This window comes from Pelobates fuscus, chromosome 2, assembly GCF_036172605.1.
Source record: "Pelobates fuscus isolate aPelFus1 chromosome 2, aPelFus1.pri, whole genome shotgun sequence".
Lineage (NCBI taxonomy): Eukaryota > Metazoa > Chordata > Amphibia > Anura > Pelobatidae > Pelobates > Pelobates fuscus.
This window is the reverse complement of record NC_086318.1, coordinates 146,952,155-146,977,838: the sequence shown is the minus strand read 5'-3', so window position 1 is coordinate 146,977,838 and position 25,684 is coordinate 146,952,155. Positions and strand designations below refer to the sequence as shown.

General features: G+C 38.1%; 1 protein-coding gene across 7 annotated transcripts in view; it reads left to right on the top strand.

Moving 5' to 3' along the window:
• LPP (LIM domain containing preferred translocation partner in lipoma) overlaps positions 1 to 25,684 on the top strand; it is a 317,702-nt gene that overhangs the window by 242,780 nt on the left and 49,238 nt on the right. For all 7 annotated transcript variants that reach the window (XM_063442809.1, XM_063442806.1, XM_063442805.1 and 4 more), the window contains 2 exons: positions 2,379 to 2,490; positions 9,625 to 9,794. In XM_063442809.1, coding sequence (XP_063298879.1) covers positions 2,379 to 2,490; positions 9,625 to 9,794 — 282 coding nt within the window. The remainder of the gene's footprint in view (positions 1 to 2,378; positions 2,491 to 9,624; positions 9,795 to 25,684) is intronic.

Here is a 25,684-nt window from a genome sequence, read left to right as displayed (position 1 = left end):
TATGCTCAGGTACCCCTTTGGATGATGTCGGATGACCTAGTGCTGAGGGACATTGGCGCTGGAATTTGGTAAATGATTAGTTTTTAAACCCTTCATCTACTGGAGGGGGTGACTAGAGTACTGTAGAATCATTCATGGCCCCCTCTAGGTACTCAATGGTCCCAGTGAACCCATCTGGATCTCACAGGTCTGATGCTTATTTATAAACCTACTGACATTTTACAGTAAGCTACAAATGTAGGGGGGTTTCTGACTGGTAAAATCTGTGATGTTTTTATATTTTTTATGGACTGGTATTCTCTCTGTATCTGTGATCTACTTAATGTTTATTTTGGCATATTAGGTAATACAATCTTTGTGTCTGCAGTGGAGAAGAGGGCTCTCTTGTACTCTATTACAGATTGCAAGCCATCACTTTGAGAACAGGATGTTGGTATTATACAAATTACTAAATTGTGCTGCTTGTATAATAAACCCTCGCCGTCCTCATATGGCGCATCATGAGCATTGCAGGGAGCATTTTCACGTAATAGTGACTAATTATTTAACTATGACTGGCAGTTCTGAACATTGTGTTCTTTTTGCATCACTTACTATGTTTTCTGTGAATCTAATTACAAAGAAAACAAGTATTCTTTACAATCTGCTATAAATACAAGCTGAAAATTAAAGCTCATGTTAAGAGCCATGTGGAGCACACATTTTAGATGGTTTTTAATCTAATAAAGGTGCCATCATACAACTCACCAGGTTGTCAAGTAGCTGAAGTAACGTGTAAAATCTTGGGGACTTATGGTGTCAATTTGTTTGTGTACATAAGTAAACTTAATCAAAACAAATATCTATATTCACAATATATTGTTAGATCTTTATATTCTAAAAATTGAGGCAAATCTAGAATTCTTGCCACGTGGGAAAGAAAGTACCACTTTCTCCCCTTAATTTTCATTATATATTTTACATATGGGCACCCCATCCTCTCCCCCCTGTTTCTCTTCGTTTGCCTATGTGTGTTTCACTTAAGCACCTTGTGCCTCTTACTCACACACCCCATTTTATGTGGACAAATTCTGTCTGGGATGTCAATTATCTTATTTTGGCCAATTCGACCAAATTTTTAGAGATTAGTCCGATGCAGTGCCTAGTTTTGATCAATGCTAATTACATCCAAACCTTATGAAGTAAAGTATAGGATCTGGAATATCTACTAATCACCAGTCTAAAAAAAAAAAAAAAAAAAATAAGATTGGGACCATTGCTTGCAATTTACTAGAAAGACCCCCTCTCATAACAGGGGGACCTATTCTCCCCATGACCCTCCTGTGGGCATTGGGCAGGGCCATAATTGAGAGGGCATCAGGATGTAGATGGCGGGGTTACTCACACTGAAGGACCTACTGTCCCCCACCCATAGACAGTGAGTGCTATAAATAAAATAACCCGAGGGGACCTGAGGTCCCACCCTAATGTCTGGGAATAACAAGATTATAAAATGTGAAAAAATATGTATTCCCGCCACACAATATCATTAGAGTGAGGGGGGGTAGGTAGGGTAGGGTACTTTTATTTGAATGATGGTGGCTAGTAGTGGCCTGGAAACACTGACCACCAGGGGGGGACTTAAGGACAAATTGGGTTGTGGACAATGGCATCTGGTCCCTACATTAGATTACCTCTCATCTCCTCCTGTAAATAAACATCCAGTGGGTGGAGACATTTGGTCCTCCACTGCTTATTTTAATTGTATCCCCCACCCCACTAAATTACTCTTTATCTTCCAAACTCCTTTGACACATTCCCCATTTTTGCTTACCATAATACCATATGCTCCTTATTTTCTAAACCTTACATCTATTTTCTTGCTGTCCCAGCAATTCCCCATTTGTTTAAAGAAGATTGTATGGTTTGTGTGGGGCATGTTTGTATTTAATATGTAAAGATATGTCTTATTATATATATTAAAAAAAAGCATGTCAAATATATTTACAATGTGATGAGGTCTTTGCATGTTGAATGCATAATCATTCCCTAATAGTTTTTGCTTTCACAGATCTAGTAGTACTTTGTGTTCAGTTTTCTTGAAGACACAATATACCTAGGAAATGTATAAGCATTTTGTTTTGTTTAGAAAATTACTTAATTAGAGGGTTTGCTAAAATTTCCATAAAGATAATCGTTGAGGCCATATGCTGGGGTATTAAAATAATACTTTAGTCCTCTTGTGAAGATGCAAGATTTGGGATATTAAAGCTTTATTATGAATGTTAGTGGTAATTTTACAATATAGTTATTGTAAGCACATTTATTATGCACAATCCCCTATGGTACATGGTGTATTTCAAAGTTTATCCTTTCTTTCCTTCCCCACCCCCTCCCAGATGTCAGGTTACCCAGGGCAAAGCTCCTCTCTCCGGCCAGAGGATGAACTTGATCGTCTTACCAAGAAGATGTTGTACGATATGGAGAACCCACCTTCAGAAGAGTACTTTGGTAAATACAGCGTTGTATAGAAATATTGAGTTAAAGGGATATTGTATGTACCAAAACAACTTTACCTTACCTTAACATTTTTTTCTAAAGTACAAAATTAATATTACAAGCTATTCCCTGTGCTTTATTTTTATAAAGCTGACTATCTTTTTGCTTTTCACTTGCCCTTTCTTTCCCAAAGATGTTCATCTTACATTTGTGGTTTACGTTTGTCATTGTATTCCTTCATGTCCTTTATTGTCCATTTTGCCCTTCCAAAAGATGCTTTCTTCTTTGTTCAAGTAGTGTGGCCTTCTTTGTCCTGCGTGCATTCTTTTCTTCCTATTCCTTCCCATTGTGCTGTGTGACTTTTCATTGTTTCTTCTGCCGGTCTTGTGCACATCTTTACCGTGTGTGATTTCTTTATGAACTATGTATGTCTTTAAAACCATTTGTTCTATTTCCTAGACTCTGTGTCAACTTGCAGCTTTTTTGTGTGTGTGTGCCACTTTCTTCACCTCTGGCCTTTCATCTAAATTCCTTTGAGTCCTGTGTTACCTATGGCATTCGTTTTCTCAGTGTGTCTTTCCTTTATATCTTGTTTCTGTTCTGTTACCCTTCGCCTTCTACCAAGTGACTTTTCCTCGATCTATCTCATCTGTGATGTGCATCATTTATTTGCCTTCTCAAAATTTCTCATGACTTTCTTTGGGATGTGATGAACCACCCTTGATAACGGTCATTAATGAGCTGAGATACTGAGAAAACTGATTATTTACTCTCCACAGTATATGCACCATCTTTGGTACAGAGCATCATCCGATACTAAGAAGGTTTCTTTGTCAGGCTCTCCAACCTATTATTATTATTGGCATTTATATAGCGTCTACTTATTCCGTGGTGCTTTACAATACTATACAGGGGGACATTCAACAATAAATGAAACCATTACAAAATGTTACAAGAGCAATAGGTTAATGAGGACCCTGCTCAAACGAGTTTACAACCTATCTGCCTTTTTCAGTTAAGGTGAGATTTGCTAGCCCCAGTGTGTTATAGATTAAAAATAATTTATTTTAAGGCAGCCCTAAACTATACATTACATTTTAAGTGTCTGTTTAATCATTGCAAAGTTTCTCATTTTTAACACTTCCTGATTGATTTTCCAGTGTCGTTCAATTAGTTGTGGTGCATAGTAACATTGTCCTCCTCAAATGCGTGGCTGAATTTAATCTGTCATTAAAGGAAATTATTCCATCACTTATAATGCTAATCTTTTCCTCCAGCCTTATGTATCAAACCTTTTTATTTTCTTTTTAACGCTGTTCGTGTCTTTGCCAATTTATCGTCTTCACATTCTTATCTTCCATTCATCCATTTCATTTAGTATGGAGCCGACAGCTTATCCACTGTTATTATGGCCCATTGATCAAGTAATTGGAAAAGGGCAAATAGGCAGAGGCAGTGCCTGTGATTTGCATGAAATAATTTCAGCCTTGGGTCCATGTAGCATGGTAATTGCTGCATCCACATAGCTGTCAGCTAATAACTATATTAGTCAGAATATGGAAAGCCGGGTCTTAGCATATTAAAAGTTGTATTGGAGCAGATAGGCTTTGAATAGAGGGATTTAATTAACCATGCTAGCCGGCTTCCAGGCTTTATGGGAAGTCAAGTGGAAAATGTTTACAGATAATTAAATGGAAGTCCCTTAGGTTAAATGAGGTCACTGTCCTTGTATATTACCTTTTGAACCTCTGTTTTCTGTTTCTCTGGAAACATATCCTTCTTTGAACTTCAAGTGTATTTTTAGAGTAAGATTGTTCTCTCCGGCCATTTTCATCTCTCTGTGTATTGATGAAGTGTATGAACGTAATTGGCCAGCCACTTTTAATGAGGTTAAATTATGCCTATTGATTACTTTAGCAAATAGAATATGCTGTCTGCTTCATTTAAAGAGGTATTTGTACAGCAATATTGATGGATTTCAGAATGACTATTTTCTAGTTGCATAGCCAGAAGATTAGATTTCCCTTGCATTGGAACTGCATTAAACTTATTTTGTAACATTACAATGTCTCTTTTTCTTTAAAGTCCAGCTAGACCTGATGTTTTCATCACTCCAATATCTCCCCAGTGGCTAGCTCTCTTAAGGACTGTGATTTCTGCAGAATTAGATATACTTTAGCAGACCTTTCACAAATTTTAAATCTGATTGGAAAGACCTGATATTGGGCTCCTGTCTTACTTTTATTTTCTACTTTATTCAAAGATCCCATTAGCCTTTGTTTTGGTAGCATATTACACACATTTCAACAGTAGCAGGAAAGAGACATCATTCTAGAATTAGTGGAAGTTGGAGAGAAATTACTACACATTACACACATTAAAAAATGATTATTTATTTTGTTCCTTGTTGACATAATATCATGTGAATAATGTCTTGCATAATAGATCAACAGCTGCAGTTAAGCAAAAAAAAAAAAAAATCACAACAGTATGTACATGTTTGTATACTTCCATTTGAGCGGTTTATGTCCATATAAAACAGATGCTCACAAAGGATACAAACACGAAGATAATAGTTTGTTACTTAAAACAACACTTTAAAATACGCACATAAACTCCACTGTAGTCTGACAAATACATATGTATGGAGTGCTTTCTCATTTTACCCCTACTGGAATTGAGCAGATGAATAGAATCTCCATCTCACCGACTGAAATGCCAGAGTGGAGAAAATACCAAAGATGCTCTCGCCTTTCTGCTCAAAACATTTCTTTTAAAGGAACACTATAGTCACCAAAATTACTTTAGCTAAATAAAGCAGCTTTAGTGTATAGATCATTCCCCTGCAATTTCACTGCTCAATTCACTGCCATTTAGGAGTTAAATCACTTTGTTTCTGTTTATGCAGCCCTAGCCACACCTCCCCTGGCTATGATTGACAGAGCCTGCATGAAAAAAAAACTGGTTTCACTTTCAAACAGATGTAATTTACCTTAAATAATTGTATCTCAATCTCTAAATTGAACTTTAATCACATACAGGAGGCTCTTGCAGGGTCTAGCAAGCTATTAACATAGCAGGGGATAAGAACATCTTAATTAAACAGAACTTGCAATAAAGAAAGCCTAAATAGGGCTCTCTTTACAGGAAGTGTTTATGGAAGGCTGTGCAAGTCACATGCAGGGAGGTGTGACTAGGGTTCATAAACAAAGGGATTTAACTCCTAAATGGCAGAGGATTGAGCAGTGAGGCTGCAGGGGCATGTTCTATACACCAAAACTGCTTCATTAAGCTAAAGTTGTTCAGGTGACTATAGTGTCCCTTTAATCTTTTTATCAAACTTATTTGTGAAATTCTACCTTCTGTTGATAACTTCCATAATTTATATATATTGATCTCAAATTTATTCTAGTATCTGGTGTAAGTAAAAACAGGCCAGTCACATACTGAATTTCTCTCCAGAGATGCCCTGCTTTGTAAGTAGTCAGTATTCCAGAATGGGAATTGCATGACTTGAAGTATATCTGATATTTGTATACAGTTCTTTTTTTATGTTCCCTAAACACGTACATGTTTTCTCTGCATCACGCCTTTCTAAGATATGTTTATTGATGCTATAATATATATATATATAAGTTTTAAACTCTGGGTGTGCAGCTGTGGGCCCTGACCTGTTGGTGGATTAGAAATAAGCTGAGAGAATTGTAGGTGTCATAGCCCAAAAACAGCTGGAGACCTGTAGCTGGAGACCAAGGTTAAAGATGCATACTGACCAATTATATCCTTACTCAGCTATGTGCTATCTGTCTTGAAGACGGCTTAACCTCTATAAATTGTGTGCCTCCTCCTCCATAACTTTTTACTTGGCAAAGTCCTAGCATTTTAATCAGTGACTTTCTGGTATACTCGTGAAAGCCTTATGCTGTAACAAATTCATGTCCCTTTTTGATTCGTCGCCTTCAATTCTGAAGATGGTTAGTGAAATATTTATTTTCTTTAGCCAATCTACTGTTAGCATTATGCGTTACCATCTGTGCTGTTTATCTTTGATCTGTTTTCCAACTCTTAATAATTTTGTTACCTCTGGCAATGTGAGTTTTTTTTTTTTTTGGGGGGGGGGGGGGGGGTTTCATGTGCATTTCACTAGCAAATGTCAGTCACAAAAGTAATTCTATTATTTGGTAATGGGACAGCAAGCTCTTGATTGAATTTCTTGAGAACAGTTAACAAGCTTTTAAACACGGAGCTTAATTTTCAGCATGTTGTCACTGTTTTATTGATAGAAGCAAGGATAAGATTAAAATGAGTCTCACGTCAAGGGACTACGTAAGGTAAAACTGGTCTATGTGCTCAATATTATTATTCTTTATTAATTATTTTGCCTTTCATATTATATTTTACTTTTACTTTTGTTTGCAACCATGAATGTTGTAGAACTACAGCAGTTTGCTGCACCTGCCCTAGAATACGGTAATCTAAACTGCAAAAAGGTTTAGGATTGCTTTAAAAGTCTCAAACAATCAATGTATGAAAAGATAAAATAAGATGCCCTATTGCAAAAATGAAAGAAATTTGTGTTTATGGTCTAAAGATGGTTTTGTAGAAGTCCACTGTTTTAAGACTTATGATAAAGGATAATGCATAATACTTTACTACAAAGAAGGGGAGGCTAGTACTGTATTAACCTTTCAAACCTATACTAATTTGGGGTAGCAGGTTGATCATGTCTCTGTAGAACTATCAAGCTATATATTTTGTTTAGTGTTAAATATTAAACCTTATACAATAAGTTGAGAACTGTAAAACGTGCAAGAAATTAAAAGCATAATTATCTTGTAGGTTATTGGGGATTTTAAATCTCCATAATTTAAAGCTTCATAGTTCATTTTGAAAACGTCTAGCATTAATATTGTCTGTAAAATTAACAGAAAAATGTGGAAGAAGGATCTGTTTTTCTATACTTAAATTATGTTGCTTTCTTCAAAAATAAAATATTAGATTTATAGTGGTACTATGGAAGTTAAATATTTCTAGTTACACTTCCCTGCATGTGACTTACACAGCTTTTGTAAACACTTCCTGTAAATAGAGATCTAGTGTTTAAACTTTATTTACAGTTGCAAGAAAAAGTATGTGAACCCTTTGGAATGATAGGGATTTCTGCACAAATTGGTCATAAAATGTGATCTGATCATCATCTAAGTCACAACAATAGACAATCACAGTCTGCTTAAACTAATAACACACAAAGAATGAAATGTTGCCATGTTTTTATTAAACACACCATGTAAACATTCACAGTGCAGGTGGAAAAAGTATGTGAACCCCTAGACTAATGGCATTTCCAAGAGCTAATTGGAGTGAGATGTCAGCCAAATGGAGTCCAATCAATGAGATGAGATGGGAGGTGTTGGTTACAGCTGCCCTGCCCTTTAAAAAACACACACACCAGTTCTGAAATTTGCTTTTCCCAAGAAGCATTGCCTGATGTGAATGATGCCTTGCACAAAAGAGCTCTCAGAAGACCTACGATTAAGAATTGTTGACTTGGATAGGGTTATAAAAGTATCTCCAAAAGCCTTGCTGTTCATCAGTCCACGGTAAGACAAATTGTCTATAAATGGAGAAAGTTCAGCACTGCTGCTACTCTCCCTAGGAGTGGCCGTCCTGTAAAGATGACTGCAAGAGCACAGCACAGACTGCTCAATGAGGTGAAGAAGAATCCTCGAGTGTCAGCTAAAGACTTACAAAAGTCACTGGCAAATTCTAACATCCCTGTTAGCGAATCTAGACTACGTAAAACACTAAACAAGAATGGATTTCATGGGAGGATACCACAGAGGAAGCCACTGCTGTCCAAACAAAACATTGCTGCACGTTTACAGTTTGCACAAAAGCAACTGGATGTTCCACAGCAGTACTGGCAAAATATTCTGTGGACCGATGAAACCAAAGTTGAGTTGTTTGGAAGAAACACACAACACTATGTGTGGCGAAAAAGAGGCACAGCAAACCAACATCAAAACCTCATCCCAACTGTGAAGTATGGTGGTGGGGGCATCATGGTTTGGGGCTGCTTTGCTGCGTCAGGGCCTGGACGGATTGCCATCATCGAAGGAAAAATGAATTCCCAAGTTTATCAAGACATTTTGCAGGAGAACTTAAGGCCATCTGTCTACCAGCTGAAGCTCAACAGAAGATGGGTGTTGCAACAGGACAATGACCCAAAGCATAGAAGTAAATCAACAACAGAATGGCTTAAACATAAGAACATACGCCTTCTGAAGTGGCCCAGTCAGAGTCCTGACCTCAACCCGATTGAGATGCTATGGCATGACCTCAAGAAAGCGATTCACACCAGACATGCCAAGAATATTGCTGAACTGAAACAGTTCTGTAAAGAGGAATGGTCAAGAATTACTCCTGACCGTTGTGCACGTCTGATCTACAACTACAGGAAAGGTTTGTTTGAAGTTATTGCTGCCAATGGAGGTTCAACCAGTTATTAAATCCAAGGGTTCACATACTTTTTCCACCTGCACTGTGAATGTTTACATGGTGTGTTCAATAAAAACATGGCAACATTTCATTATTTGTGTTATTTGTTTAAGCAGACTGCAATTGTCTATTGCTGTGACTTAGATGATGATCAGATCACATTTTATGACCAATTTGTGCAGAAATCCACATCATTCCAAAGGGTTCACATACTTTTTCTTGCAACTGTATTGCAAAGTCAGGTTAAGTTAGAATTTATTATTTAATTCTCTGTTAATAGCCTTCTAGAGCTGGCGGTAACCTCCTCTGTGGGTTTAAAATTAAATTTGCAGGGAGATAAAATCTTCTAAAGCAAGTTAATATCTGTTTGAAAATAAAAACACTTTTTTTTCATGCAAGCAGTATAAGTCACAGCCACGAAAGGGCTGCATAAACAGAAACAAAGTGATTTAATTCCTAAATGGCAGACAATTGAGCAGTGAGACTACAGGGACATGATGTATACAACAAAACTGCTTCATTAAACTAGTTTGTTTGATGCCTATATTATCTCCTTAATTTACGGTAATTTAACCTAATAAAATATTAAAGGGTTAAGAAATGTTCTGATTATCATAGTGATCTGTGTTCTTCTTTCTTCGTTTTTAGGCCGCTGCTCACGCTGTGGAGAGAATGTTGTAGGAGAAGGTACTGGATGCACAGCAATGGACCAAGTATTCCATGTTGAATGTTTCACCTGTATGACTTGCAATAGCAAGTTACGTGGACAACCTTTCTATGCGGTGGAGAAGAAGGCTTTTTGTGAGCCCTGCTACATTGTAAGTATTTGCATGAAAGTGGCTTACCAGTGCATCTCCCCAGAAGAAAAAATCATTTTAAATCTTCTTTTCTAATGGGAAGCTAATATTGTACTTTATTTTCTAATAAAGTACAATATTAGAGTTCTTGTAGGAATTTGCTTGTCTCTGGGTTACAATGTTTATAATTCTCTTGGCTCTTGTATTCCATAAAGTGAATCAACACAGTAAAGAGGAGACTATATTTAAAAGAAGAAAAACTACCACAACAGGAGGACATAGTCTAAAATTAAAGAGGCAAAGGTTTAAAAATAATTTCAGGAAGTAGTACTTTACAGAGAGAGTAGTGGACGCATGGAATAGCCTTCCAGTTGAAGTATTAGAGGTTAACTCCGTGTGGAAGTTTAACCCCTTAGTGACCAGACTGTTTTTAAATTTTCTTACTGTTAAGGACCAGGGCTGTTTTTACATTTCTGCGGTGTTTGTGTTTAGATGTAATTTTCCTCTTACTCATTTACTGTACCCATACATATTATATACAGTTTTTGTCGTCTTTCGAAAGATACCATTATTTTCATCACCTGACGAAGGTGCACATTACGTGCACCAAAACGCGCATCGGGCAACTTTTCTGATTCACAATCACGCTAGTGTACTATACCATGAATATATTTAAGCATGGGTTACTATTATTTTTATTAGCACCTTACCTTCTTTCTTTCCTTTTCATACTCTTGACTGTCTAGCAAGTTTACCAGGGAGAGAGGCTTTAACTTGCATCTATGTTGTGTCTTCCTTAATACTTTAGAAATCTGTTATTTTACATGGAACTATTAGTTCTCTCTGTATACTATTCTTTCCTTCAGTAAAGTGTTTGTCCTGATGAAAGTTCCTATGTGGAACTGAAACGTTGATAGTGTGACACTTTTTCCAGTAAAGAAGTTATATGTGAATTACCTGGGAGTGCTGATGTTTTTTGTTCTCCATATTTAGTGCAATCGAGCACTGGGTAAAAAAAAAGAGTAGGAGTCCAAGGTATTTTTCTTATTTATAAATATATAAATATATAAAATAAAAAAAGGCAAAAGTCCCTGCACACCAGCTCAAGTGGTGCAAATGCCGGGTGCCAGCCAGGGCTAGAGTTATCTCAATAGGTATAGGAAAAAGCTCCACTTCCATTGTATGGTTTATCAAGCGAACTAAGGAAGTGTAGCTTGCATAATGTTCCGCCCTTTGTCAAGATTACCATGTGTAGGAAAATACAGAAGAGAAAGTAGTCCATATTTTGTCTTTTGTTTTAAATAGAAATAGATCAGAAATGAAGAACATAAATTCTGAGAAGAGAAGCAAAGCAATAGGAAACAATAGAAGAAAGACAAGTTTAAGGTGACAGAGCCACTTTAAGTGAAACATCTGCAGTTGTTTTTAATTTTTTTGCAGCAGCAGAGAGACTGCTTTGGTTGCTAAGATTGGTTTTGTCAAACTGGAATAAAACTATTTGAAACAAAACAAAGGGACTGCATCCGAGTGCTAAAATAAGCTGTCGTGGTTGTGATGCTTAGAGTGACACTGTAATGGAAGTAGTTTCTAGAACATTAGATGTTTGTGGTTGCTAGGCATGCAGGCCAGAATTGCTCTGCATGGTTAATATTAACTTTAGGAATATACAAATCTCCCTTACTGTTAGATGAATGTGCAGAACTGGAATCTGATCATATCATCTACTTTTTGTCTGGATGACCTTCAGTCATACTCTGCTGTCACAGCTCCACTGTATTTTAGGGTTCTTCCTTAGCCATTTCATTAGTACAAGTAAATTCTTGGCAAGTCTGCATGAAAGGTTTCTGCTATTAAGAAACAATAAAAAAAAAAATGATATTCGTTGCATGTATTCATTATTTTTCTTTAACCCTAACCATGTCCAACAAGGATAGATGGCAGTTATCCCTTCATCTTAAGGGTTCAAAAAATGTTCTACTAATTCCTGAAAATGTATTCGATTGGCTGAAGTGTGTACGGCATATCTTTGTTTCTGAATAGGTTGGTGCTGTGTCTCCAAATAAAAACAAACTGCTCAAATATGCTAATATTGCAAAAGGTAATACTAGTGAGAAATTAATTTAATAAACAAAATTAATTGATTCACAGAGATAGGTAAGATAAAAAAAATCTTAAGAAAAATCAACCGTCTTTCATCATTGGTGTACAAAAAAAAAACACATTACAGCTCCATATGATAACTCAAAGCAAGGTTTAATGGTTTTTTGGGGGGGCTCCTTGTATGTGTGTATGTGAATCACAGCCCTCAAAGAGCCATTAAAGGGACACGTCACACACCAAAACAGCTTCATCTAAATTAAATTGATATGGTGCCAGGAGGCCCGCGGAGGCTCTTACCTTGAGGGGTTAAACCATTATTGAATGGTTTAACCCCAAAGTTGCCTCCAGCCGCGATCTCCACCTCCTCCCAGGCAGAGTACATGTTCTGAAATTTTACTTATTTCACTTTCAGGAACTGCAGAGTGCCACAGAGCAGGGACGCCGCTGATTGACTGAGAACAGTCAGCCGACGCTGTCTGCCAATCAGTTGCTCCTCATTCACAAAACTGGCTTGGAAAAGGTACATTTCTTTCCAAGACCGTTTTGTGAATGGGGAGTCACTGATTGGCATCACTCCCTACCGTCTGAGGAGATTAAAGATTGCTACTGGAGGCAACTTTGGGGTTAAACCGTTCGAAACGGTTAAACTCCTTGAGGTAAGAGTGCCTCCAGGGGCCTCTTGGCACCCATAACAACTTAATTTTATTTTACAGGAAGAGGTTTGGTGCCTGGAGTGTTCCTTTAAGTTTGTGGAAAGAAACAGGTTTATGTGGACATCCAGACCCTGTAAGAGAGCAGCCAGAAGCCTTCCAACTTCCTCCATGGACAAAGGGAAGGAGATTACAATGTGTGTATGAGTGTTAATTTATGGTTATCCGTGTTAGTCTTGTGTCTGAGTGTGTGTCAGTTTAGTTGTATGCATTCTTTTGTGTCCGTGTTAGTATTTTGCTAATTCGGTTGAGGTATGTGACAAGTTACGTATGACTGAGAGTGGCGTCCTCTACGTGTTTGTGTACATGTGGCCAGTTATGTGTTTGAGTCACTATCTGTGGTGGGTGGATGCAGGTTCTCGCACAATTTTCTTCTCCAGGACTCGTTAAAGTGTTATCTTCTACGATAACTTTTGCAGTTATTGCTGATTTGATAATATATAATCTGGTTATGTAGCTGGCCTTTTAGCTCACCCACGTGGAGAATCGCTACGGAATTTGCTGGCGCTATATAAATAATAAAATAACTAGAAAAGCTACAATTTCTGGGGAAATTGTGCGAAGTGTTCTTGCCTCCACCAGTAGTCTACAACTGGAGTGGGCAGAGTAACTAGGTGGAGTGGCTTGAGTAACTGTTGTGTGGTTGGAGTGGCTGGAGTAACTGTGGAAAGGTTGGAGTAGCTGGAGTAACTGTGGAAAGGTTGGAGTGGCTGGAGTAACTGTGGAAAGGTTGGAGTGGCTGGAGTAACTGTGGAAAGGTTGGAGTAGCTGGAGTAACTGTGGAAAGGTTGGAGTAGCTGGAGTAACTGTGGAAAGGTTGGAGTAGCTGGAGTAACTGTGGAAAGGTTGGAGTAGCTGGAGTAACTGTGGAAAGGTTGGAGTAGATGGAGTAACTGTGGAAAGGTTGGAGTAGCTGGAGTAACTGTGGAAAGGTTGGAGTAGCTGGAGTAACTGTGGAAAGGTTGGAGTAGCTGGAGTAACTGTGGAAAGGTTGGAGTAGCTGGAGTAACTGTGGAAAGGTTGGAGTAGCTGGAGTAACTGTGGAAAGGTTGGAGTAGCTGGAGTAACTGTGGAAAGGTTGGAGTAGCTGGAGTAACTGTGGAAAGGTTGGAGTAGCTGGAGTAACTGTGGAAAGGTTGGAGTAGCTGGAGTAACTGTGGAAAGGTTGGACTGGGCAGAGTAACTTTATGAAACATTGATTAGCTGTATTGTTGTAACATTGTATGTTACTGTTTTTCTGTTACAGGTATAACAAATTGACTAACATGGAAATATATTTATTAAATGTGATAGTGCTCACTTTTGTGTTATCAAAACTGTAGGAATGATGACAGCAGTTTAGAGAATGTGTTTCATCTAGCAGCCTCTGTGCTCCGGAACACTCTGCTGGCTGCTCACACACCCGGGTTCCTATGGCAACTCACTCTACAGCAAGGGCAGAGAAGAGCGGTTAAAAACAAACTGCTCCAAATTTCTCACTTCCCTGGCGGTTGCCATCTTCAAACGGTCGTAGTTTAAAAACTATAAATCCTACAGCGAAGAGCTTTTATATTGTGAGTTTCAATGAATGTCAATGGATGGCGTGAGTTGCAAACAAATGGTCATATTGTGAAAACTGTCAGGACTATGGCTTAGCCATGGACATTTTTAGTGGCAGCAGGGATAGCTGAACGTTTTGATATAAGATTTGTGTAGGTGGGATTGAAAATGAGGGAGTGGTGGCAGTTTAGAAATCATGTCCTGATTTTTCAGCTCCCACTCTAGTTTTGAACATTCCGTCATTCATTCCTATGGGATCAATTTTGCCACAAAGACGACGATATATCGTGAACCATTCTGCGAAACGTTCCACAAAGTAATAGCACACCGATCGGGAACAATCCGCACATTTCGATATATTACTGTCTATGTAGTGTAAAAACTGTGGGAGGAGTTAGGGTGGTAAATTTGGCTATAATATTAATATATATGTGAGATAATAGTAAGTGGTCTTGCCATGCAAGAACACTTAATAATACACTGCACAAAAATAACACATCGTAGATCTGAATGAATTAAATATTCTTTTGAAATACTTTGTTCTTTACATAGTTGAATGTACTGACAACAAAATCACACAAAAATGTAAAACTGGAAATCAAATTTTTCAACCCATGGAGGTCTGGATTTGGAGTCACACTCAAAATTAAAGTGGAAAAACACACTACAGGCTGATCCAACTTTGATGTAATGTCCTTAAAACAAGTCAAAATGAGGCTCAGTAGTGTGTGTGGCCTCCACGTACCTGTATGACCTCCCTACAACGCCTGTGCATGCTCCTGATGAGGTGGTGGATGGTCTCCTGAGGGATCTCCTCCCAGACCTGGACTAAAGCATCTGCCAACTCCTGGACAGTCTGTGGTGCAACGTGACGTTGGTGGATGGAGCGAGACATGATGTGCTCAATTGGATTCAGGTCTGGGGAACGGGCGGGCCAGTCTATAGCATCAATGCCTTCGTCTTGCAGGAACTGCTGACACACTCCAGCCACATGAGGTCTAGCATTGTCTTGCATTAAGAGGAACCCAGGGCCAACTGCACCAGCATATGGTCTCACAAGGGGTCTGAGGATCTCATTTGGGTACCTAATGGCAGTCAAGCTACCTCTGGCGAGCACATGGAGGGCTGTGCGCCCTCCCCCAAAGAAATGCCACCCCACACCATTACTGACCCACTGCCAAACCGGTCATGCTGGAGGATGTTCCAGGCAGCAGAACGTTCTCCACGGCGTCTCCAGACTCTCACATCTGTCACATGTGCTCAGTGTGAACCTGCTTTCATCTGTGAAGAGCACAGAGCGCAAGTGGCAAATTTGCCAATCTTGGTGTTCTCTGGCAAATGCCAAACGTCCTGCACAGTGTTGGGCTGTAAGCACAACCCCCACCTGTGGACGTTGGGCCCTCACACCACCCTCATGGAGTCTGTTTCTGACCGTTTGAGCAGACACATGCACATTTGTGGCCTGTTGAAGGTCATTTTGCAGGGCTCTGGCAGTGCTCCTCCTGTTCTTCCTTGCACAAAGGTGGAGGTAGCGGTCCTGCTGCTGGGTTGTTGTCCTCCTACGGCCTCCTCCACGTCTCCTGATGTACTGACCTGTCTCCTGGTAGCGCCTCCATGCTCTGGACACTACGCTGACAGGCACAGCAAACCTTCTTGCCACTGCTCGCATTGATGTGCCATCCTAGATGAGCTGCACTACCTGAGCCACTTGTGTGGGTTGTAGACTCCGTCTCATGCTACCACTAGAGTGAAAGCACCGCCAGCATTCAAAAGTGACCTAAATATCAGCCAGGAAGCATAGGAACTGAGAAGTGGTCTGTGGTCACCACCTGCAGAACCACTCCTTTATTGGGGGTGTCTTGCTAATTGCCTATAATTTCCACCTGTTGTCTATCCCATTTGCACAACAGCATGTGAAATTGATTGTCACTCCGTGTTGCTTCCTAAGTGGACAGTTTGATTTCACAGAAGTGTGATTGACTTGGAGTTACATTGTGTTGTTTAAGTGTTCCCTTTATTTTTTTTGAGCAGTGTATATATGTGAGATAATAGGAAGTGGTCTTGACATGCAAGAACACTTAATTGTCAAGTACGGTCTATGTCATTACTCCCCTACTCCAATTTGGTTAAAAGGACTCAACCAAACCCACGTTAAGAACTTTGTTCTAATGACTTTCACTTAGCCTTCTTATTTAGTTCTGTGTAAGCTCTGGTTTTCAAGTATCTGGCACAAAGAAATGTGAATGGTACACATTCAAACATCATCTGAAAGATTAAAAGTGCAGACTCCCGCCAGTTGTCCTGTTTCCAAAGACTGCATTAATAGAAGATGAGTGAAGGTTAAAATGTTCTGCTTGGCTAGGAGAGGCAAGGCTTTACTCTTGCAGATTTCTGCAATCTTTTGATGACACTTGCTCGCCTGTACTACTAGCCGGTACTTTTTTCCTTTGTTTTTCCATTAAAGAATAACTTTATAAATTGACTTTTCATCCTTAACATTTCAAGAGCATTTACACCAGTGTCTACAGACATTTTGTTTCTCATTAATCGACATTCAGTAAGCACATTGCTACATTTGTGAAGTTTTAAGTTAAATAAGCTTATTTGCACATTTTAAAAGGAATTTATGGCTTAATTTAAAGCACTCTGAATGAAAACCTTTATCTTTGTTATACTGTTTTTTTCCACGATTATTCTGAAAGTCACTTTTATGACTCTTCCGCAACGCTTTACAACATTATAAAAGGGGGACATTTAACAATAAATAAGAAAATTACAAAACGTTATAGTAATAATAGGTTAATGAGGGACCTGCTCAAACAATCTTACAGATTAGATTTATATATTTTTAGCACATATACAGTCAGGCTTTAAATAAATGTCCTGTTCTAATTTTGATTTGGTCTTCACCAATCTATGTATGGAGTTCTCCTGTAAGTTTTACTGCCCTTAATTACCGCAAGGATTTGGATGACTGACCCTCCCCCTAAGATGAAAGAATCATAGAGGGAAATAAAAAAGGGAATAATCCGAAAAGTGGTACAACTAGGTAACTTTGTCTTTTCTTTTCCTTTTTTTTTTTAATATAGTTTTTCTAGTATCACATAATAAAACGAGATCGGTATTTTACCCACATTAAAGCTCATAGTTTTTATGTTGCATTTTAGTCAAACTATTTATTAGCCACTTGGCAAAAACTGTGGCTCTCTGGCACAAATTTAGGCACAGGTGAAGCTACATTTCAGACCATTAAACAGTATAATAATACTTGACACCCAAAAATAGGGTATTCTGTACATGACAGAAATCTAGGGTTTTTGTTCCAACCCTGTGATGAAAACTACAAAGAACAGGAGATGAAAGAAATTGTTTAACTTTTTTTTTAATTAGAATAATTTGGCAAGCAAAGGAAAATTTTAATTTTGTACTTTTGAATGCAAAATAACAAAAATGGCCCCTTTTGTATAATGTTTAGGGACTAATTTATGAAAAGTGCTGTCAGAATGTTATTTCAAATGCTCTGTAATTTCAATTTAAACTTCTCAATGGCATCATTAAGTCCATTATGCAGAATTTCCAAGCCGTTTTCGTTTAAATGACAAAGTCATGAATATTTGAACAAAACAGTCTTATTGTACACAGAACATGCTGGGAAATTCAATTCCTCATTCAATTCCTTTCATAATATTTTGCCTACAGAATATATAGAGTTACTGTTATTTCATTAAGCTTGTTTCTTTAAGACTGGCATCACTTTTGTTATAATTACACACATTCTGAACTGCAGAGAGGATGAGTAGGTGTTTCAATTGTAAGCTTTTACAAAACTGGTTATTTTCCTGGTGAAGTGGGATCCTTCCTGCATTCATAGTTCTTTGTAGCATTACCAATCCCACCTCAACTCAACCATCACCATTTTAGTTCAATTTTTTTTTATTATATGTATTAAGATATAATCTAAATTCTAACCAGTAGTAACATCAGGATAGCTAAACCATGTAAACATGTATACAATTTATTTATTTCATTGTACATAAGGGGCTATTTGAACTAAGCCACCAAAATTGTAAAACAATTGGTTACCTGTATCAATACACAAACAGTTTTATTGTTTGTTTTTTCTTCTTCAAAAGCATGGTTTGGATATTCATAGTGTTCTCGTAGTTTTCCTTTTGATTCTCCCTTGCTGTCACCAAACGCGACCAGTCAGTCTGAGAAATATACAATGGTTTGGTGATTAATAGTGCCATGGTAAACTGGGTTAGTGAATGGGTAGAAAGATTCTTTAAAATTGTAGCCAAAAGTTGGTTATGACTGAACAGGCCTGCAACCAATAGTATTGCTTATATTTGGTTGACATTTTTTTTAGGGGGGGGGGGGGGGGGAGAGGGGGTTTGTTTTGTTTGACACCATTATACATATCTTGTTTACATTAATGCTAAGGTTCAACATGAATTCATTATCTTATGTCCCTTCTTTTTGAAAAAATCTGTCAAATAGACTGACTTGGCATAGACAGTTAAATAGACAGTTGGCATCAGCAGAATCTTCAACAAATATTCCCATGGATGACGATGCTTATGACTGCTATCAGTGAATGGGGTTTTACAGCTATTGTTAGTTTTTCATTCTCTTACTTTTCTGAAGTTTTACATTAGACAGAGTAGTCCCTATTTTGTATAATATTCAAGGACCACTATAGTGCCAGGAAAACAAATTTGTTTTCCTGGCACTATAGTGTTAATAGCCTCTCTCCCCCCCCCTCCCTCCCGCTGGGCTCTAGGGAGAGGAAGTCTTGCCTTTCTCCAGTGCCGGGCTCCTTTGGTGCTGGGGACTCCTCTTACTTCCGACGTCATCAGCTGAATGCGCATGCGCGGCAGGAGCCGCACGCGCATTCAGTCAGTCCATAGGAAAGCATTCTAAATGGACGCTGGCGTCTTCTCACAGTGAGAAGTGCGGATGCGCCTCTTGCGGCTGTCAATGAGACAGCCACTAGAGGCTGGATTAACCCATTTGTAAACATAGCATTTTCTCTGAAACTGCTATGTTTACAGCAGGCAGGGTTAATCCTTGATGCACCTGGCACACCCAGACCACTTTATTAAGCTGAAGTGGTCTGGGTGCCTCTAGTGGTCCTTTAATATTGACTGAACTAGGTTGTTGATATATTACTGAGGGATTTTACTTAAATCCTGTTTTTGATTACACACCCATTGATAACTGACCATCTTTAGTTTTGTTCCCAGGTCGAGTCTATATTGCATCCTTTGGCGTTTTAAATCTGGTGACTGAACATCCTGTCCTGTCTTCAATATACTTTTCAAGTGTCTGAATAAATTACATATTTAAATAACTGCAGTACCAAGTAGGACACTATTTCACCTTCTTCCTTACCACCCATTTAATAGTATCATGTATAATAGCAGGACATATTAATATAAAGTTTTCAAGTCTTTTAAGATCAGAATTGGATAACCTAATTAAGACTACTTGTATGCAGTCAAATATACAGAGAGCTGTTGTTTTCAATCCTCTTAACAATTTTGATGCCTCATAGTTTAAGCAGAATAAATAACATTAAAATCAACATTTTATTAGGTATAACTGCATTTTAAAAATTTTTTGCAACCATTTACAGACAATAAATACTTAAATTACATTTTGTTATATGCTGTACATTTTACTGTTTTTGCTGATACAAGGTAATAGGTCGCAATGCCCTCGATGCTATTTTTGCCAATTCCATGGTCCTTGTGACTTGTTTTTCTCGTGGAAGCTGCATATCATTTTCATGGGCTCCAGATCTCCCATATTCATCTCAGTCTAGAACAACATTAAGGCCAGTGATCTGGATTAGTTAAAGCAAAGGTCAAAGAAAACCTGGAAGAAAAAAAAGCTCTAACTTTTGAGCACCCTCTACTTTCCATTTCAGGGTTTTATGATCTATTAAATTAATTAATGACAGGCTGCTAGTCTTTGCAGTCTTTTATTAACACTGCTAAATCATTTTTTATTGTTGCTTTAACACTTTTTTTCTTCTGTCATGAAAATGTGGTTACATCGCTCTCCTTTAAGCAGAGTATAGAAATGTCTTGACCCAATTAGAAAGCAGCTTTGCAAGTTTTAGAAGCGGCTAAGGGTTGCACAGAAAATGTTACCATGTAACCGCTATATCTCCCACCCCTCCTAATGCTCCAGTTTCTAGTATAAGCAAAACAAAATCCTCTCATAGCTTCCACCATGTAGTTTAGATTATTTTAACAATGTAATATATAGGAGGAGGTGTTCACTTTGGCCACTTTCTGAGAACTCTGTTACTATTTATTAGTGGTAATCACATAGTATCTGATTTATAAACCCAAACATTGCATTTTTAAATGTTTATGATTAACTGCTTAAAATACACAGCTACTATTGTTATCAAAGAACAGTCGCTAGCATTCTAGTAGTATGCTGTTGATGTTTAGAGTAGATTGTAAAAGTGGTTGCACATTTCCTACACAGGTAAGCTGTGATTGTAATACAATTGAATTACTTTTATAGTTGTATTTATATATTTATCGCTTAGAATCTAATGGAGGGAGTGTAGCCAGTCACAGCCATTCTGCTATTCATTAGCTCAGTGATTGTAATAAAAGGTTTAGCATTCTTCAGAAGAAGCATGAATGTAAAATGTCCTTTAGTTGTATTGGTGCCTGGAGTGTCCTTTCAAATGCAGTTGAAAATGTTAGTCAGGGATCTTCAAATATAAATTTAATATGGCACATAACAGTGTCTGCACATTATAGCAGACTGGGAGCTGCCATTTGTTCATTCCTATCATTGGGGGGTGGGGGGGGGGGGGTTGTTTGTCTATTTTTCTTTTTCTGTAAAAGAAAACAACTTGGACACACAATTCCTTCTCTCAAGCTCTGAAGTGAGTCGGAGTACAGTTAGAGACTCGAGATATCTCTGTACATTGGTTGCTTCACCAAACTGTTAAACTGGCTGTATATAGATTTATTCAGCAGTTCCATGTCTCTTTAAATCGTATGAGATGTCTGAAATTACTGATGCAGATGCTTTTCTGATGCAAATTGCAGAGTGAACCTCTTCACGTTGTTAGTTTACATCTTCAATTTGTTGCTTTAAATTTCAATGACATACACAGCTGGTACCATGTGTGTAAAATTAAGTTGTTATTGAAGTATGATTTTCTGGTAGTTATTCTCCTCTGCTGTTCTTCCAAGCTACGTCCAATTAGCTGACATCCCCAATACCACTTGGCATGTTGACATCTTAGGCTGTGTCCTGATATTCACAAAGTTCAGGAGCCCATTTTATCCATACTTTGTAGACTGAATGTTAAAGATCGATATTTAAATGGCTTTTGCATTCATAACACCAGGAAGATCTGCATTATCCCTTGAAAGTCACACAAGTCATGAATTAGGTTTAGCTATTCTTATGTCTTTAAAGCGGGTTTGTCCCCTTTGGAGGTCTGTACAAATTGCAGCAGCATGGCTGCCGGTAGCTATACTTACCTGATGCTTTTAGTTGAAGGTGCCAGCATCTTTGAACAGTGAGCCATCTTCATCTCCTGGAACTTAATCCGCCATGGATCCGTGTCAGTAATGTACTCTTTTGCATGTCAAAGACTACAACAAATAGGTCTATGGAGACCCTCTATACACCAACTCTCATGATGTGAGAAAAAAATGCCTCACACAGGCTTCAATAGTAACAATTGTGGTAACTGCCAACATTTGATGGGGAAATCTCTAATTTTTGTCATTACCAGCTTAGGCTTTGGCCCTAAGATGAAGTCCCTATTTTCATTGAATTCCAACACATTCCTTATGAGTGTTTAATTAAAAATGTATCTCTACTCAAGTGAAAGGATGGTGACAGTCGCTTTAATTGACTCCTCACATGCTATTCACTTTCATGAATATCCTACAGCATTTGTAAGCTACCTTCTGCATTCCAGTTGTTGTGGGCTACATTTTCCTCAATGATTGGCCAGCATTATTTATTATTATTATTATTGGTATGTATATTATATGGCTGTATGACCTTTATGAGCAACATTTGCTCATAAAGCTCATACTGCTGGCTTACAGCATGTCCTGTGGGGAAAAAAATGTTGTAAATTGGTTTGTTTATTAGAAAATTTATAACATTTCCAAGATTACTGTAGTGTACTCCCTGGAGTATTTTAACCATCAGGATGACTTAGAAACATAGAATGTGACGGCAGATGAGAACCATTCGGCCCATCTAGTCTGCCCAATTTTCTAAATACTTTCATTAGTCCCTGGCCTTATCTTATAGTTAGGATAGCCTTATGCCTATCCCACGCATGCTTAAACTCCTTTACTGTGTTAACCTCTACCACTTCAGCTGGAAGGCTATTCCATGCATCCACTACCCTCTCAGTAAAGTAATACTTCTGGATATTATTTTTAAACCTTTGCCCCTCTAATTTAAGACTATGTCCTCTTGTTGTGGTAGTTTTTCTACTTTTAAATATAGTCTCCTCCTTTACTGTGTTGACTCCCTTTATGTATTTAAATGTTTCTATCATATCCCCCCTGTCTCGTCTTTCCTCCAAGCTATACATGTTAAGATCCTTTAACCTTTCCTGGTAAGTTTTATCCTGCAATCCATGAACCAGTTTAGTAGCCCTTCTCTGAACTCTCTATAAGGTATCAATATCCTTCTGAAGATACGGTCTCCAGTACTGCGTACAATACTCCAAGTGAGGTCTCACCAGTGTTCTGTACAATGGCATGAGCACTTCCCTCTTTCTACTGCTAATACCTCTCCCTATACAACCAAGCATTCTGCTAGCATTTCCTGCTGCTCTGTTACATTGTCTGCCTACCTTTAAGTCATCAGAAATAATCACCCATAAATTCCTTTCCTCAGACGTTGAGGTTAGGACTCTATCAAATATTCTGTACTCTGCCCTTGGGTTTTTACGTCCAAGATGCATTATCTTGCACTTATCCACATTAAATGCCAGTTGCCACAACTCTGACCATTTTTCTAGTTTACCTAAATCATTTGCCATTTGGCTTATCCCTCCTGGAACATCAACCCTGTTACATATCTTAGTATCAGCAAAAAGACATGCCTTACAATCAATACCTTCTGCAATATCACTAATACAAATATTAAAGAGAATGGGTCCAAGTACAGGTCCCTGAGGTACCCCACTGGTGACAAGCCCAAGCTTCGAATATACTCCATTGACTACAACCCTCTGTTACCTGTCACTCAGCCACTGCCTCGCCCATTCAACAATATTGGAATCCAAACTTAGATTGCAATTTATTGATAAGCCTTCTATGTGCAACAGTGTCAAAAGCCTTACTTAAATCTAGGTAAGCAATGTCTACTGCACCACCCTGATCTATAATGTTAGTTACCCAATCAAAAAAATCAATAAGATTAGTTTGGCATGATCTCCCTGAAGTAAACCCATGTTGTCTCTGATCTTGAAATCCATGTGTTTTTACAACAATCCTATCCTTTAACATGGTTTCCATCACTTTCCCCACTACTGAAGTAAGGCGTATTGGCCTATAGTTGCCCGACTCCTCCCTATTACCTTTCTTGTGAATGGGCACAACATTCGCCAACTTCCAATCTTCTGGGACTACTCCTGTTATCAATGATTAGTTAAATAAATCTGTTAATGGTTTTGCTAGTACACCACTAAGCTCTTTTAATAGCTTTGGGTGTATTCCATCAAAAGCTATGACTTGCTTTTATAAATATGGAGGGAGCTTGTTTCAGATACCTGCCCGGGATTTCAAAGGTGTTTTTTTTTAGTCTGTGCTGTAGTTATGGGTTCACATATTTAGTAGTGTTCTGTAGTTTAAGCTTTGTAAAAGGGAACAAACATGAAAGTGTATCTTTTAAAGATATTTTATGATCGATTCCCTGCACTTTGTGGGACAAACTACAGTTGAAGGAGATTCTACTATTACCAATGCTGGGGATATGTATTAGCTAGTAGTGGTACAATTTAGGATGCTTAAACGTGTATATGCTTACATTCTTTTTGTTACTTTTTTTTTCTGCAGTAGTATTATTGGCTTTCTGACTGAAGGATTACATAAACTTAGAAAATGTAAAATTGTTGTACACTATCCAAGAAAAAAGTACTCTTAAGACTTTTGCTCTGATTACTAATGGATAAAAAGTGCCAGTGGTTAAACTATTACATTGGTTATTTTTCCCACTGGAAATTCCTTCTCAGAAGAAGGAAAAAAACAAACCAAAAACTTAGGGAGCTGTAAAACTTACAATCACATTGAAATAAACTGCTTGACCATTTATATTCCAGTACAGCAGTTCCAGGTGTCATTATGCAAAAAATGGTTTTATGTATAATGCCATCTGAATATGTCTACATAATTGTGTTTGTTTCTTTGTGATACTACTCTATTCTACGTTACCAGAAAACTATTCAAGCATTATGTGAGCCTGATGCACTAGGTCAATGCATTACCCTAACATATCTGATACAAATGGTGTTTCAGCCCAGCAGAAGGTCCTTCTTGTGTAGTGGCACAAACACCTGCAACGTGTTTGATCTGAAACAGGGATGTGAGCTGATAATCTGTCTTCCGATTTCTCAAGAACAGAGTGCTCTGAAATGGGCATGAAATTAAATGTTGAAGAACTTTTCAGAGTAAATGGGTCAATTTTCTGTCATTCTCTTGATAATTGCTTGTAGAACATCCTGCACCACAGACATCCGTGGATGTCATTTTCTGCCCCTCTTTCTCCCTCTATTTTATTCTTTACAAATAAGAACTTTTTCTCTGATGTGAAAACGTCATAATCGGCTTTTGCTTCTCGCTGCTAAGATCCAATTTTCTCCAGATTGTTATTACCTAAATGAAGCATCCCAAACACTTCATAAATAACCCAGCACTTCACAAATTGGCAAAGCATTAAACAAGATGCAGTTGGATTGAATAAAAAAATATCCTTATCCTGTTTTCTGTGTTTGCTTTTGTTCCTTCTCTTTTACTTTTCAGTTTACTCCATGGGGTGTGTAGGCAAGTTTATCTCTGTACAATGCATATATGTAGATAGATATATAGAGCTAGAGATTTGCTTGTCTAGTATCCTGTCTAGTGTACATTCAGGGTCAGGAACTAGAAGTTGAACTATGTAAAGTATGTTTTTGTTCTTTTAACCAGAAAAAATATATTGAGATGCAGACAATTCAGTAGTGGAATTGTGGTTACCATTTGCTACTATGTGCAGCGATGCTAACCAGGGGTCTTTATTTAAAAAAAAAAAAAAGGTAATGTGCTGGTCACTAAACAGCCCAACCATAGATGGAACATAAGTTGTCCTATCTGGACAACTTGTTACATAGTAATGCACTTGCCTGGCTTAAAGGGTTACTTCAAGCAGCATGACCACCTCAGTGATTTGAAGTGGGCATGGTATCTGGAGTATTTATGTAGAGTACCAAGATGAAACACTGCACCTATTGACACTAAACCATTTACTGCTTGCAGTGTAACTCCACCTCCAGCGTCGTCATGGGGGCGT